Below are 18850 nucleotides of genomic sequence, written 5' to 3'. Positions count from 1 at the left end.
TGTTGGAGTACTGTGTAGTTCTTCCCATCACCTGTTTGTTGTTGGCCTAGAAATGAGCAGGTGCTGAGAGAAGCAGGCCTCGCTGCCCTCTTCTGGTCTCTCCCTGTTGGGTGTACTCCTAATACTTCATTATATATATTGTTTACATATTTGTTATATATTGTCATCTGTCCATTGACTAAAGATAATGGTGCACATGACCACGAGGAGGGAATGGTGGAAGTGCTGGAACTTGGAGCTAGTAGAGGAAATCTGCTTGCATGGCCAATGCTCTGTGCAGGAAACTAGACAGCAGGTATGTTAGGATATATCATAACCAAGTGGCTGAGATAGAGAACCTTAAAAACACAACTGAGTAAAACTGCAGTTGCCAACCCCCTTGGGACAAAGGAGCTGAGCTGACTTTGACATTCCCAAATAGTTCGTGTGCCACCCTCCCAAACTATAGTTACTATCACGTGACCAACTTCCCCAGTGATACCAGCGAAACTTGGGACGTTTCCCCAGACAATCCCACACGGGCAAAGAAAAAGCTCATTGTAGTAGCACATTAATACCCTGGTCACAGTGCCACTTCATCAGCAACCACGGCTTACCAGAAGGGGAATAAAAAAGTTCATAAACTATAAAGACGTTTCACAGAATTTACACTGCTCACTTCGTCAGATAAATAGAAACAATGGCTTGCATTTTTAAAATAGATCCGTTTTATTCTGCTAGTTCCGTAAAAACAATGTAAACACAAGCGTTCTATACGTCTTGCTGGTGAATTCACACAATGCTTAGTTCCGTGATCCTTGGACCTCCTCATCTTCAGTTGTTTTTTCTTGGGACCCCTGGCCACAGGAGTGGAGAGAGAGCTATGTGGCTTTTTGGTATGACTCGTTTTATTGCTTGCCCTTTCAGCACACTCCCGTTACTCGTAACACAAAATTTGAGATTTAAGCCCTTAAACCTGCAGGAATCACCACCAGCTTTTTTTTTTTTGCATAAGGCATTACTAGGGACATGAAAGGGAGACCGGTAAAGAAAGTGGTGAGGAGCCAAAGCCAACAAACTGCTTTAAACACAAGATGAAAATGCTCTGTTCCGGCCACACAGAAAATCACCCAATACTGGTGTGAGGCATCTCAGCTGTAGGGAAGTCCTTGGAATCAGATCTTAGAAAGACAGTTCCAGCTTTAAATCAGTAAAACCTTTTGGAAATGGGCTAATTGCCTTAAAGGAAAAAAGAAAAAGGTTCTACTTTAAAGACCTTGCAAGTGGAGAACTTGTCCTACAAATATTCTTTGAAATGTTAACAGAGATAACTGGCATGGGTAACTGGGCCAGCCAGGAACTGTCAACAGCTGGTTCTCAGCAAAACCAGGATGGCCAGTTCATAGTTCCTTCAGTTCTCTGAGGGTCACAAATGTAATTTATTTAGCTTTGTGGAGGTTCTGCAACAATTGTAATTTTAAAGCAGTTGGGAGTCAGAAAGATAAATGCAACTCCTTCAACTCTGTGATGGCAGACTGGTTAATCTGGGTTCCCAGAGAGTGGAGCAAGTGCCCTGTATCAGAGAACAGCCCAGGGGAAACTTGCATGATGTTGAACCCCACAGGACAGAATTACTTCAATCGCCTATTCCTGACTGCTATAAGGAGGCAGTCTCAGCGCCTCAGTTTGCACCTGCACTTGGATTTCTTTTTTTTCTTTTTTTGGAGATGGTGTCTCCCTCTGTTATCCAGGCTGGAGTGCAGTGGTGCGATCTCGGCTCACTGCAACCTCTACCTCTCGGGTTCAAGCAATTCTCCTGCCTCAGCCTCCCCAGCAGCTGGGACTACAGGCATGTGCCACCACACCCAGCTAATTTTTGAATTTATTGTGGAGATGGGGTTTCATCACGTTGGCCAGGCTGGTCTCAAACTTCTGGCCTCAAGTGATCTCCCTGCCACGGCCTCCCAAAGTGCTGGGATTACAGGTGTAAGCCACCGCACCTGGCCTCTATGCTTGACTTTCTCCTCTTAGCTCCTCTAACACACATGTTCTTCATTGGGTAAAACTGGCTCGGTAAACTAATTACACCTGCTCACGTAATACAAGCCCCTCCCTAGCTTGTATTAGCTCATAGTTGCCTTCCATTTGTGACAAGTGCTACTAATTTTCCTTTTTAGGAAGTGATGCAAAATCCTTTTTTTCCTGAACAGGATTTTTAACTCAAAATAATGAGAGTGTAAACATGACAGTTCTGGAATGTCTGAAGTTTGAGATAAAGATTGTCTAAGAAAAGCTAAGATGGGTCTTAGCTGTTTATGTGTGCTATCCAAATTCCTCTGGAACATGGGCATCAGGAGCCAAGCGATGCCACTGCTACTTGGCATCTGGGCAGAGTTTACATATTTTACCTAACAGAGGCAAATGACGCTGACGTGCTTTAATGAAATTTCAGAAAAACCGTCTGGGATCAGCCCCATCATGTCCAGCTTGGAAGGTGTTTGGGGATCAATGAAACATACCAGAAATACTTTTCTTTCCCCAAAACAAATGTCATGAATGTCAAAGTATTGATGCTAACTTAGATTGTGATTACGTATTAAGTCTTGCTTCATTACTTGAAGCACTGGCAGCTGTTTTGCAGAACGCTGCATATTAAACTGTAGGCAGCTGACAACAAGTATCAGCAGAAGGGGATATTTAAAAGCCAGTTAAAGTAATCATTGCTTTTTACAAACCTGAGCCAAGAGGAACCCCCTGGAGCTTTTACAGACAGACCCTCGCCAAAATCTTCCAGAAGGAACATTTGTAGGTTATTTTGTTTTGAGATGTTAACCCATCTGTGATGTCTTGCTGACATTTTAGATTACATATACAAGCCCTATAATAATGAATAGCGTTCACAAAATTTATGAAGCAAAAACATTAAAATTGTTCAAAAGCCTGATTTTTGCTGGCAAAGTTTATCCATGAGAACATAGCAATTAGCCCCCTACCCCTCCAAAATAAATCCTACAACCCTAAAACCAATCCAAATTGTATAATTTAGAAGAAAGAGGTTTTCAGTGCCTAGGACTGAAGAGTTCATTAAGGTTTTGCAGCTGGAGGTTTAAAAAATCCCACTTTTCGAAAATATCTGACAATCAAGGGCACAGAGACTAACGTAATGCTGATTCTCACTGGTGCAAACAGCTTGTGGATTGCATAGGCCACCACGAAGGTACTTGTGCCTGCTGCCATTTTTGACTGTACCAGGGACTCTTTAAATCCGAGTTTCAGCAGGACTGCAGACATGTCCATACCACTGAGAAGGAAGAGGCAAAGAAAATTATGATTGCAGCAAGGGATTAAATGAAGAAACTGATTTGGCTATAAGATTTACAGTAATTTAAAAAATGTGACGAAGTAGCTGAATGAATAAAATGTCTTAATGGCCACGTGCAGTGGCTCATGCCTGTAACCCTAGCACTTTGGGAGGCTGAGGTGGGAGGATTGCTTGAGCTCAGGAGTTCAAGACTAGCCTGGGCAACATAGCAAGACCCTTGTCTCAACAACAAAAAAACCCCATCAAATCAGCTGGATGCAGTGGTACATGCCTGTAGTCTCAGCTACTTGGGAGGCTGAGGTGGGCGGATCACTTGAACCCAGGGAGGTTGGGGCTTCAGTGAGGCGTGATGGTGCCACTGCACTCCAGCCTGGACAGCAGAGTGAGACCCTGTCTTAAAAAAAAATGTCTTAGCCAACAAGTTCTTATTTATATAAAATCTTACATGACAGTAAAAAACAAGTATTAATTACTGTCCAAGATCTTACCTTGACACAACCATATAAAATATGCCCAAGGAGATTAATGAGATTCCAATGTGCAGCGACACACCAACAGTGCCATATTCTTGAAAAATCTTTTTCAGCTGCTGTGACTTGCTTAGCTTTTTCTCCGATGTGCAGCTGATGCTGCTGCCTGCGGTCTCCGTGGGCGGACTGAGGTCCTGTGTACAAACCAGAGAAGAGGAGGTGCATTAGGGCAGGCACGGGTAGTCATTACCAGCTTTTATACACACATGCAATGCTCTACTCTGTTCTGCTTGATGAGATCTGTTACCCCTTTCTTACCCAGTGAGCCGAGTTCGAGCCAACTTTAGTCACTAAGTGCAATGCAAGACTGGAACTAAGTATGGCCGGCAGAATGATGGCTCCAAAGAGGTCCTAATCTCAGGATCTGTGAATATGTCACCTTACATGGCAGAAGGACTTTGGAGATGATGTGATTAAGTGTCTTGAGACAGGGAGATGAGCCCAGATTACCTGGGCTACATTATTACCAATGTAATCACAGGGGTCCTTATAAGTGAAAAGAGGGAGGCAGGAGACTCAAGTGTCGGGGAGGGAATGTGAGGATGGAATCATGGTGAGGGATCTGAAGATGTGGTGCCGCTGGCTTATGGAGGCAAAGGCCATGAGCCAAGGAATGCAGGCAGCTTCAAACTGAAAAAGGCAGGAAATAGATTTGAGCCTTCAGAAGGACCCAGCTCTGCTGAGACCTTGACTTTAGTGCATTAAGACCCATTTTGGATTTCTGACCTCCCAAACCGTAAGATAATAAAATGTGTCTCATTTTAAGCCACCAGGTATGTGGTCATCTGTTGCAGCAGCAACAGTAACTAAAACGCTACGGCTCACATGCGTGGGGACAATGATCCTTTATCAAGCATTTTCTCTGAGCCAGGCAGTCCTCCGATGCTTTCTCCTTCCATCCTCACGCCAACCTTGAGGGAGATACTATTGCATTTTCCCACTTTACAAAGGAGCAACACAGGCTTGGTGAGGTGAGGTCAGTGGCCTGAAGTCACCAAGATCAGAGCCCAGGCCATCCAAGTCCACAGCCTGAGCATGTGACAACCAAGGTATACACCACCGAAAAGGGACAGTGCACACAAAATTAAAGCAGCAAAAGCGAGGGCAGATTTACTTCTAAAATCACGATTTACATCTGTCATCTGAGACAGACAAAGGGAGGGGCATTCTTGCACAGTACACTACCAGGACTTCTACAGAAATCAGGGATGGCACAGGACATCTGCTAACAGTTACTGAGCACTTACCAAGCCTGGAATGTGTGGGAGAAACAAAAATACCAATGACACCTAGATTAGGGGAGGAAAACACCCCCTTCTCAGTAAGAGAGCACTTTCATCAAAAGACTGATAAGGACAGTCCTGGGGCTCGTTCTGGCAGGTGACAAGTACCTGGCTCTGAGTCAGCTCTTGGTTTGGGCTCTGGAGCTGGCCCACTTTTACCCTGTTATTTTTAGAGGCATAAGATTTTTTAGAACGTTTGAGGAAAACCCTCAGTGTCCTCATGATAGGTCCCTTCTGCTGAGCTCGGAGCTGAGCTTACACCTCAAAGGCATCATTTCATAAATCCCTCCAGCCTCATGACCCAGGAGCATTTGTCACTCCTGTTTGACAGATGGATGACAGGCTCAGGAGGGAGGGATGGCTGGCTGGCAGCATGGACTGGTGACTGGGCTGGTCACCACCAGGCCTCAGCCTCTGTGGTATCCAGCAGGCTCCCTTTTCCTGTCCTGCAAAAATGACCCTTCTCCAAGGAAGACATTTTTCCAGAACGTCCAGGTTCTGGAGGGGAGGAGGGAAGAGGTCATCAGCCTCCTTTTCACAGGCCAGCACATGTGACCTCCCATTTCCTTGAAGCCTTCTGACTAGCCCTGCCACCCTGGGCAAGGATGGCTGTGTGGAGAGCACAGGTTCTCCCTGATAAACAAGCCCCCACCCACCTCCAGCTGCTGAGGAAGGCTGCGGATGGGGGAGTAGCCAGGCAGTGAGGACTGATAGGAGGCTTTCGACGGCCCCTTGGAGGGCCAAACACGCATGCCCTTGACACCTGGCCCCACTTTGTCCACTCACTGGACCAAGCGCAGCTGTCTCTGAGAGGTCTTTATTTTGGCAAAAGGCCTTTTGGCCAAAAAACAAAAATAAAAAGACGGCCAGAATTCCAGCTATATAATGAACAGCATCTGCTGCAAGACTGTGATAGGGACAAAACATTCAGACTCAGGGAAAATCTTCGGTTAGCTGGCACCATGGTTGGTTTCTGACATTCTAGAGAACACTCAGTCACTGGACAATTTTCTTCCTTTGGTTTTGGTAAAAACACCATCTTTAAGCACTGTGAGCCATGCCTGTCTCTTCCTAACCCTTGGGGAGACTAAGGAAGCTAAAATAAAAGAATTTATGACATAAACAAGCAATGGAAAATTTTTAGACATTCATTTCCTCGTGAAACATTGCCTTAAGTACCCAGGATGTGTTAGGCACTGTCCTGAGTGCACAGGACGATGTTACCCATTCTCTGTACTCAACATGCGTTCATATGTGTGCACGTGTGTGAGAGTGTGTGTATGTATGTGTGCAATGCCCCTTCTGCCTTTCCCCAACATTTTTTCAAGTACAAAAACCTGTAATAGAGAAGGGGCAGGAAGGATTAAAGAATGAGCCAAAGACCTTGCCAAGTAGATCACAGTGTCTAGAGTGACACCTGTTTGCTTTCACCTGATAAATCATGTTAGTAATAAACACTATACTATGTATACTTTGTACCAGGCACTGTTCTAAGTATTTTGAAACTATTGGCTGGGCATGGTGGCTCATGCTTGTAATCCTAAAACCTTGAGAAGCCGAGGCAGGAAGACTGCTTGAGGCCAGGAGTTCAAGACCAACCTGGCCAACATATCTTTTATTTTATTATTTTATATTTTTGAGATGGAGTCTTGCTCTGTTGCCCAGGCTGGAGTACAGTGGTATGATCTTGGCTCACTTCAACCTCAGCTTCCTGGGTTCAAGTGATTCTCCTGCCTCAGCCTCCCAAGTAGTTGGGACTACTTGGGACTACAGGCATGTGCTACCATGCCCGGCTCATTTTTGTATTTTTAGTAGAGATGGGGTTTCATTATGTTGGCCAGGCTGGTCTCCAGCTCCTGACCTCAGGTGATCTGCCCTACTTGGCCTCCCAAAGTGCTGGGATTACAGGCATGAGCCACCGCCCTGGGCCTTGTCTGTAATTTTAAAACAAGAAAATATTAATGCATATAATCTTCACAACAACCTTGTACAACTGTCAACCCCACTTAATAAAAGAGGATTTAAGAAGCCCAGAGAGGTTGAGTAATTTATCGAGGATCACACAGGGATTATTGTCAGAGCAAGGATCCAAACCTACTGAGTCTGGCTCCAAGGCCTGTGCTCTGAACAACAATGCTATGTTACTCCTCTTGTATTCATGAGTGTCTCCCTTGCGGCAGGCCCTGTTCTAAGCATAAGGGACAAAGCAATGGACAAAACTGACAAAACCTCACCCTCAATGAGCTTATGGTCTTGTGGGAAGGCAGGGACAATAAACAGAGAAGTAAAATACCAGGGCTGCTACTTGTGACAAGTGCCATAGAGAAACACCAACCAGGGCGAGGAGACAGCAGGACCAGTGGGAGGAATGTTGCAAGTTTAAATATGGCCATCAGGGAAGGTCTCCCTGAAAGGTGGCCCTGGAACCAGAACTGATGGAGACAAAAGGACACTGGGGCTCTGGGAGGGCAAGTCATTTGCCTGGGCTCCCCTATCCCCCTGGAAAGGGTAAGTGGCACAGGCAGGCGGGGCTGCTCCGTGGTTTACAGGACATGGAATCACGTTAAGACAAAAAGGCGGGTCTCTTCTGTGGCTTTCCCTACCCCTCTTACAGAGAGACCCCCTGCCAAGGCTGAGGTGGGTGGGCCTCTTCGGCTTTCAATTAAACACCTGGCAAATTTGGAGATGCCAGCTGGGCAGCACACTCCTACCTCCCAACCAGGGCAGCCAGAACAGCCTCGTGTTTAAAGAGACCCTCCCTGCACCTGCTCCCAGGCCCTGCTGGGGGCGCGTTTTTTTCAGGCAGATGAGTTATCTTTTGTCCTAACCTTTTTTGAGGTTCTGATCCCACTTAGATTTTGCCGATCTTACCTCGGTGCAGAAGAAACAAGGACAGCTTATGGGACCCTGGGGCCTTGTGACCATATGTATTTACTGCAATTATAACCATTTCTAACCTTAATTTAGGACACACCAGATGCCAGGTATGAACATATCTCATTTTACATTCGTTCATACTCTATAACATCTGAATTATTACCGTCCCGTTTTACAGATGAGGGAACTGAGCTTGAAGAGACTCTGATCAAGGTCACACAAGTAAGTAGAGAGAGGAATCCAGGGAGTCTGAGACCAACTCTTTGCCACTGTATACACACGCACCACTCCAGTGCCCGGGCCTGAGCTGGGAACAAGGTCAGTGTAGCTGACAGACAAGCCGGACAAGAGGCCATTCCAGATAATTGCACAAAAGACCCATAGCCATGGGTGCAGGGGGCCAGTGGAGACATCCCAGGTGGTTAGAAAGGACTTCCTGGAGGAAGTAACAGCTGGGCCAGACCCTGAAAAATCACCAGGAGATGGCACGGTGTGTGCAGAAGGTGCCACCCTGGAGAGGATCCCCACGACCTATGTGCCACCTGTGGGACTGGAGAAGGCGAAGAAGGAAGGTGATCTGCGCAGGAGGCAGCGTAAGGGCCTGGGTCCAATTCCCATCCGCTCCTTGATCAAAAACTAGGGAAAGACTAGGAGATGCTCGCTGGGCCTGCGGCACTGTGCTGAGGCCTGCACCAGCTCATGGAGTTTTCTCCCACACTCTTGCTGGAAAGGTGCTATTTTTGGCCCTCTAAAAGGTCAGCAAACAAACTCACAAGCCTTCAGGGTTTGGTCTGAGGTCACCGAGGGGTGAAAGGAGGGCCCCTGTCTGCATCCAGGGGAACAAAGGGGCTCCAGACTGCGAGGCTGGACGCGCTCCCGGCTGGACGCAGGCTCCGCGCGGCCGGACTTGCCACTCCTGGACCGCCAGACTTCACTATTTACTACTGTTTTTATTTAAACAGACCCACTTAGAAGAAAGTGATAGATTTCTCGAAAGGAAAGCTGGTATGACTGCTCTGAATGGAAACCAGTTTTCCCTTGGCACCCATGGAAGGTGACGGAAATGAGACATACATAACAGACAGCACTGTGGGTTCCTTGCCCGCGGCTTCCCAGAGGACGCCTGCTCTTCCAGTGAGATAAAAAGGGAGGAGCAGCGAGCGTAGGGAGGTGTTAGAAACACGGCAAGACCCAGCCAGGAGGCCTGAACCACAACCCCGCAGGCCACGCGAGGAAGTTCAGACCAAGTCCGGGCCCACCTGCAACTCAGTCGGCTGCACCCTGGCTCGGCTGAGGCTCTGCAGACCCGGGGCTAGGCCGAAGACTGCGCGACCTCTGGCAGAGCGTCATACCTCCCCGGGCCTCAGTTTCTCCGGCTGTCGACTAGGAGGATAGCTTCTCTGGCTTGTAGGGATTTGGGGTTTCGGGGACCCCGGAAGAGCTTGGTCTCGGGCAGTTGCAAGTGCAAACCCGTCCTTGGCGGAGGCAACCGGTCCCGGGCTCGGCGCTGCAGCTGTCTGGGGACCCGGACGCCCCCGGGGATTAAAGGCGGGGAACGCTTACCTGGCGGCCGCGGTAGTCCCCGCGCGCCGTGCGGAGCAGCCCGGCGTCCGGCCTGGGCGGGAGCAGGGCCAGGGCCAGGGGCGGCGGGGCGCAGGGGACGGCGGCGCCCAGGAGCCAGGTGGCGCGAGGCCGGACTCGGGCGCCCACCCTACCCGCCGGGCCCAGCAACGCCAGTAACCCGGCCATAGAGCGCATCAAGGCGCTGCACCCGCGCAGTTGACTCAGGAGACTGGCAGAGGCCCGGGATAGTGGGCGGAGCCGGCCCCGCTAGCGCCCTCCTCGGCCCCGCCCCCTGGGGGGGGTGCCGCCGCACGCGTGGTGGGCGGGGCATGAGGGGCGTGATCACACCCTCTTAGCTCACGCACTAGCTCAGCTCTTCGGGAGCTTTCGTCCCGCGCTGGTGGGCGGGGCTGAAGGCGCGCGCCCCGTCTCCGCTCCACTCACAGGCCCCGCCCCTTTGGTAGTGAGTGCAGGTCTTTGCAGGGTCTTGGGCTTTCTGAGGAGTGTAGTTGGCGGGTTGCCTTATTCTGCGGGCACAAAGGTGGGCATAGGGCGGTGGCTTATGAGCTTTTCTCCCTGCAGAAATAGGTGAAACCTGAGAAAAGTTATAGATATGTTTGCATGTTAGCTCCAAAGAAAATAAACGTAAGAATTGACTTAGTACATGTTAAATAAAAAGTCCTCTCAATGACCCTCATACACTGTTGGTGTGAATGTGAATGACGCTAAAGATGATGTGGCAGTTTCTTAAAAAGTTAAACATACACTAACCATGTAACCCAGCAACTCCACTCCTCAATAGCTTCTCAAGAGAAACAAAGGTTCAACGCTCAAAGACTAACACGGGAAGACACCAATGTTTGTAGAGATCTTATAAATATTAGTGAAAAGTTAGGAATGTTCATAAACTGGGACACACCGTGGCGCAACCCTTCAATGAAACGCTATTCAGCAATTAAAGGGAACAGACTACGGATACACGCACAACATAAATGAATCTCCAAGCTCTTAATGCCAAGTGAAAAAATCTAGGCACAAAAGTTACACATTGTAGGATTTCACCTACATGACGTGCACAGAATAGGCAAAATCATAGAGACCTAAAACAGATCAGTGGTGGTCTAGGGCTGGGAGTGGGAAATGAGATTGATTACTCCTCCTCCAAGGAGCAGGAGGAATGTCTTGGGTGAGGGTAGGATCCTAAACTTCCAGATTGTGGGGATGGTGGTAGCTGTGTAACTAAAACTCGTGGGACTGTATATTTAAAATGGATGAATTTTATGCTATGTAAATTACACTTCAATAAAGATGTCCTGGCTGGGCAGAGTGGCTCATGCCTATAATCCAAGCATGACGTGAGGCTGAGGTGGGAGGATTACTTGAGCTCAGGAGTTTAAGACCAGGCTGAGCAACATAGCAAGGCCCTGTCACTATAGAAGTAAAAATAAAAATAAATTAGCTGGGTGCAGTGGCACACATCTGTAGTCCCAACTACTCGGGAGGCTGAGGCGGGATTGCTTGAGCCCAGGAGGTCCAAGTTGCAGAGAGCCACAATAGTGCTACTGCACTCTAGCCTGGGCGACAGAGCAAGACCCTGTCTCTCTAGAAAAAGAGAAACATATTTTACAAAAGATGTGATATTCTGTTAGTCAACTGCAATTCAACCAAGCTGTTACATAGGCACAGAAATGATACTGAACATATGTGAATTTTAAAATGTTTATTACATAAGATGGAATTATAGCTGTGAAAGTAAGAGGCTCTGTCGGAGGGAGGTCCCAACATGCCCCCGGATGGGAGTCCTTCTGTTTAAGTCCCTGCAAGAAAATGTGGAAGAGTGGGTAAGGGTGTAGGTTGTCTGTCAGATTGGCTCTATCTGTCCAGCTGTGTGATCTGGAACTGGTGACTCAACCTCTCTGAGCCTCAGTCTTTTCATGTGTAAAATGAGGATAAATGGGATTGTTGGGATAATTCTTTGACACATTCCTTGGAAAGGTGCATTGAGAGGCCACACACGTTAGCTGTGATGTTGTAGAGGAGCCTTGCCTGAAGCCCTTCTGTCACTCGGTGGCAGTGCCGCCTCCAGATGGCACCTGATCTCGAGTTCCTCACGGTTCCCATGATTTTCTTGTCACCAGGTCTTCTCTCTTCATTTAAGTTTCCTGCCTGGGCTTTATGGGCAACTGAGTTTGTGATTCTTGCTATATGCTCATTAGAGAAGCAAAAAAGATATTTTTGTTTTTTCCTTTACATTTGACAGTAAATATAATACTGTAATTATAGACTTTAGGTGTCTTTTTTTCGTCTTCTAAAAGCGGTGAAGAAACTTTTCCTCTTAACAAAATGTACTGTAGCTGCTGCCTGCCTGAACTTGTGACAGTTTTTTTTCTATTGTGTCAGCTTTCTTTGTCTCTCTAGAGCAGCAGCTCATGCCTGAGCTATAACTATTTTAATTTATTCATTTTGTGAATAGATCATGTATTCTCATGGTCCGGATTTTTAAAGGTACAAGAAGTCTACTCAGTGACAAGTTTCCTTCCTATCCCAATGACCAGTTCGTCCCATTTTATCTTCCTAGAGGCAAACACTGTTACCTGTTCCTTGTGCATATCCTTCTAGAGAATTTTACATGCGTGCAGGCAAATTCCTACAGTTTCTATCGGTATTTTTACCCAAGTGGGGCGTAGTATAGACAAGTGTTCCTCACCTTGACTTTTTTGCTTCAAATGTATTTTGGAGTTTTCTGAATCTGTACACAAAATTTTTCCTTATTCTTAAAAAAATCTGCTGGGCATTCCAGTGTATTCCAGGGTGCTGTAATGAATTTAACCAATCCCATGTGGGTGGACAATTAGGGTATTTAGAATATTTTCCAGTCATGTGATCAGAAACTATGCTGCAGTGAACCAGCGGGTGCGTCCTTTGCCGTGTTTAAGTATGCCTGTGTAATAAATTCCTCAAAGTGAAATTGCTTAGTGAGAAGATATGTGTATTTGTAAATCTGAAGAAATGGCAAAATTTTACTCCGTAAAGGTTGCAGAGTACAGCAAGTAAGAGTCTCTTTTAGTTTTTTGCGATGGAATCTTTCTCTGTCACCCAGGCTGGAGTGCAGCGGTGCGATCTCAGCTCACTGCAGCCTGTGCCTCGCAAGCTCAAGTGATCCTCCTGCCTCAGCCTCCCGAGTAGCTGGGACCACAGGAGTGCATCAACATGCCTGGCTAATTTTTGTATTTTTTTGTAGAGACAGGGTTTCACCATGTTGGCCAGGCTGGTTTCAAACTCTTGGCCTCACATGATCTGCCTGCCTCAGCCTCCCAAAATGCTGGGATTACAGGCATGAGCCACCATACCCAGCCATGAGTGTCTATTTACCCAGACTCCCAGATGGTGTTTTTAGCAGAGAAATGTAGGACTGAATTCTATGTTTTTAACTTGAGAATCTGACAGCATTAAAGGCAACCATCTAAGGCCAGGTGCAGTGGCTCACACCTGTAATCCTAGCACTTTGGGAGGCTGAGGCAGGCTGATCACCTAAGGTCAGTAGTTTGAGACCAGCCAGGCCAACATAGTGAAACTCTGTCTCTACTAAAAATTAAAAAATTAGCTGGGTGTGGTGGTGCATGCCTGTAGTCCCAGCTACTCGGGAGGCTGAGGCAGGAGGACTGCTACACTACACTCCAGACTGAATGACAGAGAGAGACTCCATCTCAAATAAATAAATAAATAAATAAGGCAGCCATTTAAATAATATTGAGTTGTGTTAGTGTTCTATGCTGCTGCAGCAAAAAAAGTTCACCCCAAACTTAGCACTTAAAATAATGTGCATTAATTCTATCACAGTTACTGTAAGAGACTGGGGGCATGGCTTCACTGGGTCCTCTGCCTGGGATCTCACTAGGCTGGCTGTGATTGTGGTCTCATCAGAGGCTTGACTGGGGAAAGGTCCACATCCAGGTTCCTGCAGGTTGCTGTTGTGTTTACAAAACCAAGGGATCTGGGTTCTTACTGGTTGTCAGCTACAGTCCCTGGAGGTCCAAAGCTGCCTGCGGTTCCCTGGCTCCCTTATAGGTCTCTCACAAAAGAGCTGTTTGCTTCTTCAAGGCAAACAGGAGTTATCTCTCTCTCTCTCTCTCTCTCTCATTTTTCACTTTCTCTGTCTCCCTTTCCAGTCTGCCAAGACAGAGTCTTATGTAACACAGTGTAACCATGGGAGTGACATCCCATAATTTTTGCCATATTCAGTTGGCTTGAAGCAAGTCACAGTTTCTGCCTGACCTCAAAGGGAGGGAATTATGCAAAGCACAGCCCTCAAGGAGGTGATGCAAAGGAGGCGGCCTCTGGTGTATCACAGCAGGAGAGACAAGTTCTTACAACAGAATCCTTACGAAGTAGGGGTGTGTTATTGAAAGAAGGAAGTGGAGGGAGGTCATATTTCAAATAGCCTATGTGCCTGGCTATTTGATAAAATAAAGTGGCAGTTCTGCCTTAGAACAGACAGAATTCAGTGACTTGAGACAAAAAGTACTTATTCTTGTTTTTTTTGTTTTGTTTTTTGAGACAGAGTCTTACTTTGTTGCCCAGGCTGGAGTGCAATGGCGCGATCTTGGCTCACCACAACCTCTGCCTCCCGGGTTCAAGCGATTCTCCTCCCTCAGCCTCCTGAGTAGCTGGAACTACAGGTGCGTGCCACCACTCCTGGCTAATTTGTATTTTTAGTAGAGATAAGGTTTCACTGTGTTAGCCAGGATGGTCTTGATCTCCTGATCTAAGGTGATCCACCCGCCTGGCTTCCCAAAGTGCTGGGATTACAGGCATGAGCCACTGAGCCCGGCCTGAAGAACTTTATGATGATTCTCTTCCACTTAATCAATAGTATTAATAAATGTATTTTTTCTTGCTTATGATTTTCTTAATAACATTTTCCTTTCTCTTGCTTACCGTATTGTAAGAATATGGCATGTAATACATACACAAAATATGTGGTAATCCACTGTTTGTGTTCTCCTAGGCTATTACTAGTTATGTTTTTGGGGAATCAAAAGTTAGCTGTGGATTTTCAGGCAAGTTGGGGTCCTTATCCCCCAGCCCACAGCGTCGTTCAAGTGTCAACCGTACTAGTTTATCTAACCCTTCCAACAGCGCCCTGAGGGGACATCATTCTAATTCCCATTTTGCCTAGAAATCAAGGGCTCCGAGATTAAGCAAGCAGCCAGCTGAGACCACACCAGTGGGGATACCCCGCAGTTGCTCACTTACCCTGAGTGGATTGGCTTACGCTCTCAAGCCTCTCAGTATCTTTGGCAGATTAGATGAATGAGGTGAGAGCAAATGCAAACCTAACAGCTTTTCTGTGACACCAGTTTAAACTATTTCTATTGCTATTATTGTTATTCAACCCTTTCAAATGAGTGGTAGATTAAAATCAACAAATCATCATCACCATCATGATAACAATAGTTAAGCTTTTTACATGGACTATCTCTTTTTAATCTATGAATAGTTTTGAAAGATAGACAGGTTTTTGTTTTTTTTTTTTGAGACAGAGTGTTGCTCTGTCACCCAGGCTGTAGTGCTGTGGTGCAATCTCGGCTCACTGCAGCCTCTGCCTCCCAGGTTTAAGCGATTCTCCTGTTTCAGCCTCCCAAGTAGCTGGTACTACAGGCGCCAGCTACTCCTGGGTAATTTTCGTGTTTTTAGTAGAGATGGGGTTTCACCATGTTGACCAGGCTGGTCTTGATCTCCTGACCTCAAGTGATCCTCTCCCCTCAGCCTCCCAAAGTGCTGGGATTACAGGAGTGAGCCACTGCACCTGGCCAAAAGATAGACATGATTCTTGTCCCTATTTTACAGCAAAGGAATGGGTGGCCCTATGCATTTAAGAAATGATCTGTGATCACAGCTGTGGGGCATAATAGAGCTAGGAATCAAAGTCATGGACTAAATATATTTTCACCTGAGACATTTAAAGTCCTTTGTCACAAAAGCAGAAGGAATTATGGGGATAACTGGTTCATGTAGTCCACTGGCTCTGAATGTGTGGGCCTCATACCCTCTTTCTCATTGTTACTATCCTTGGACAGCACTGCTTGCAGGCTTTGCAGGGCTCAGCTCACAATGAAAATGACGGCTGCCTATTCAAAAAGTAGACAAGGCTGGGGTTGGCAGCTCAGGTATGTAATTCCAACACTTCGGGAGGCCAAAACGGGAAGATTGCATGAGTCCAGGAGTTCGAGACCAGCCTGGGCAACATGCGAAACCTCGTCTCTAAAAAACATACAAAAAATTGCATGAGTCTGGTGGCCTGCTCCTAAAGTCATAGCTACTCTGGAGGCTGAAGTGGAAGGATTGCTTGAGCCCAGGAGGCAGAGGTTGCAGTGAGCTATGATCACAGCACAGCACTCCAGCCTGGGTGACAGTGAGACCCTGTCTCAAAATAAAATAAAATAGTAAAATAAAAAATAATAATTTAAAAAGCAGGCAAGAAGTGCCTTTCAAGGTATTCAAATATGAAGCTATTTTCTTCTTTTTGCAATCTCTCTCCCTTGAGCTGTCATGGTGATTTTTACTACCTATTTAACAGTGTTCTTCTGATTTTTTTTTCTTTGAGACGGAGCCTTGTTCTGTTGCCCAGGCTAGACTAGTGCAGTGGCATGATCATGGCTGACTGCAACCTCAACCACTTAGGCTCAAGCAGTCCTGCCTCGGCCTCTGGAATAGATAGAACTATGGGTGCATGCCTCCATACATGGCTAATTTTTTTTTAGTTTTTAGAAAGATGGGTGTTACGTTGTGCAGGCTGGTCTTGAACTCTTGGCCTCAAGTGATCCTTCTGCATTGACTTCCTAAGGTGTTGGAATTACAGGAGTGAGCCTCTGTGCCAAGCCAAAAGGAACTTTTTGGAGGTCACAGGATTCAATCTGCAACCTTTGTTCCTTTGCCATGTAACATGACACATTCACAGTTTTGTGAATTAAGACATGGACATCTTTTGTTGGGGGGAAAGTTAATCCGTCTACCACACTTGATGACTTATATACTTGAATATTTTTGTATATTTCTTGGCCATTTGGATTTATTTTTCTGTGAACTTTCTACTGAAATACTTTGTGCATTTCTAAAGTTTTTTTCTTGTCAACTCTGAGACTGTTATACTGAGATATGCCATGCAAAAGCCTTATTTGTTATGTAGTCATTCAGTCTTTTGTTTTTGAGACAGGCTCTTGCTCTGTCAGCCATGCTAGGCTGCAGTGGTACAATCTTGGTTCACTGCAACCTCCACCTCCCAGATTCAAGCGATTCTAGTGCCTCAGCCTCCTGAGTAGCTGGGATTAAAGGCACATGCCACCACAGCTGGCTAAGCTTTGTATTTTTAGTAGATGGGGTTTTACCATGTTGGCCAGGCTGGTCTCAAATTCCTGGCCTCAGGTGATCTCCCCACCTCAGTCTCCCAAAGTGCTGGGATTACAGAGGTGAGCCACTGTGCTCGGCCTAGTCTTTTATGTTGTCCAAGTTTTCAGTTTTGAGCTTCTCTGTGTTCTGGAGCTAAAAGCAGACGTTGTTTACAGACAGTCCTCTTCCTATCTTTTGCAGAAGTTTAAGCAAATTAGGGAGAATACTCCAGATGTCTGGAAGGAGAAAGCCAGAGAGGGCAGTGCCTCTGGGGAGTGAGAAGCAGGAGCAGCAGGAGGGGGCGGGTTCCTCCAGATGAGGGTGGGGACAGTGGAGGGAAGTGGCTTATTTACTACTTAGAGCTGAATCTCTGGGGGTGTGCAGGTGTGTGTGTGTGTGTGTGTGCATGTGTGGGCACCTGCTGAGGGGCACAGTGGTGGATTCTGAGGACCTAGAAGGGATAATAGTTTTTGAAATAGTAACTGATCTTAAAATTTTAACATTTTATTATTTTAAAAAACAAATAATATATAACATAGGTGTATATTTAAGATATACATAATAACAAAATAGACACCTATTAGTTCTCCCACATCTCAACTCACCCCTTGGTGCTACCATTACTGGTGTAGAGTCCAGACTGAGAATCATTCTAGAATCTTCTGTCCAACATGGAACCCCAACATCTTTGCTTGACCCCCGGAGCGGGGTGCATGGTATACAGGGATGGAATTTTTGGCCTTTATAGATTAGATCACTGTGATTTAATTTAGTTTCAAGAAAAAAAAGTCCTGATCACTCATACACCACGGAGCTGGTGAACTTGACTTCATGCCCATGACACCCACATGTGCCATTTCATCTCTCTGCACCCTGTAGTGGGCATCCATAATTGATGTGTGATCAGTGCCTGTGCTGGTTAAGAACTATTGCTGTTTTTTACTTTCCTGTAATTTTGTGTCTTATTTTGTCTATATCTGGATGTGTATTATCCATGTGGCTTTTGGGTTTTTATGTGTCATCTTGGAAAAAATGTCGGAAAATACTATGAGATTTCTCTTTCTTTCTTTCTTTCTTTCTCTCTCTCTCTTTCTTTCTTCTTTCTTTCTCTCTCTCTCCTTCTTTTTTTTTTTTTGAGACAGAGTCTCCCTCTGTTGCCCAGGCTGGAGTGTAATGGAGGTTGTGTGATCTTGGCTCACCTCCTGGGTTCAAGCGATTCTCTTGCCTCAGCCTCCTGAGTAGCTGGGATTACAGGCATCTGCCACTATGTCCAGCTAATTTTTGTATTTTTAGTAGAGATGGGGTTTCACCATTTGGCCAGGCTGGTCTTGAACTCCTGACCTTGTGATCTGCCTGCCTTGGACTCCCGAAGTGCTGGAATTAACGTGTGAGCCACCGTGCCTGGCCGGAAAATACTGAGATTGCTGCAGCTGCTCAGCATCTGGTCTAACACAGACTCAGAGAGGAAGGTGAAATAAGGAGGGAAAAAAGAAGTACTGACACAAACTTAGGTGTAGGCAGTACATGTAGTTTGCTAGGGAAGGCTTGCAGAGGCAAAAGGCAAAAGAAGCATATGAATGGTATCACGAAAGTCTCATGCTTAAGCTCGTTTTTACTTGAAATGGAAAGTGAAATATCATTTCTAGAAAGCCACTTTTAAAACCCTCTAATGGCTAAGTAATGAGGTGACAGCATTTTACAAATGGGAAGCACACTTGCATGGCAGTGAGAGAATAATGTGTCATCAAAGAAAATTAGCTCCATATCACAAATGCAATTGAGCAAAGGCTGAGAGTGGTAATGAACTTTCTTTCTTAGAGAAGCAACATAAAAACTTCATTAGAGAAAATCATTTTTCCAAGTCAGACAATCAGCACCAGGCATTAAGGGAGTCTGGCTTGGCTTGA

General features: G+C 46.1%; 1 protein-coding gene across 2 annotated transcripts; it reads right to left on the bottom strand.

Moving 5' to 3' along the window:
- Positions 1-684: 684 nt before the first annotated feature.
- MIMS2 (mitochondrial inner membrane scaffold 2) lies at positions 685-9785 on the bottom strand. 2 transcript variants are annotated; one of them, XM_035298987.3, is made up of 4 exons: positions 9555-9785; positions 3790-3965; positions 3573-3691; positions 685-3280 (listed from the first exon to the last, which is right to left on the bottom strand). In XM_035298987.3, the coding sequence occupies exons 1-4, from the start codon at positions 9747-9749 to the stop codon at positions 3252-3254; spliced, it is 519 nt and encodes a 172-aa protein (XP_035154878.1). In that variant the 5' UTR covers positions 9750-9785; the 3' UTR covers positions 685-3251. The 2 variants fall into 2 exon arrangements, with proteins under 2 accessions (XP_035154878.1, XP_002747740.3); XM_002747694.4 differs by lacking the exon at positions 3573-3691.
- Between the last annotated feature and the right edge of the window lie 9065 nt (positions 9786-18850).

Source organism: Callithrix jacchus, chromosome 5, assembly GCF_049354715.1.
Source record: "Callithrix jacchus isolate 240 chromosome 5, calJac240_pri, whole genome shotgun sequence".
NCBI classification, from domain to species: Eukaryota; Metazoa; Chordata; class Mammalia; order Primates; family Cebidae; genus Callithrix; species Callithrix jacchus.
Note: the sequence above shows the minus strand (reverse complement) of the source record. Positions and strands in the feature narration are given on the sequence as shown.

Excerpts from the sequence above, each read along its gene's own strand:
- MIMS2 (XM_002747694.4), bottom strand. The coding sequence starts at position 9,749 with ATGCGCTCTATGGCCGGGTTACTGGCGTTGCTGGGCCCGGCGGGTAGG. Across the intron at positions 3,966-9,554 it reads GGGACTACCGCGGCCGCCAG|GACCTCAGTCCGCCCACGGA; the intron begins GTAAGCGTTCCC and ends GTTTGTACACAG. Across the intron at positions 3,281-3,789 it reads TTTTATATGGTTGTGTCAAG|TGGTATGGACATGTCTGCAG; the intron begins GTAAGATCTTGG and ends CTTCCTTCTCAG.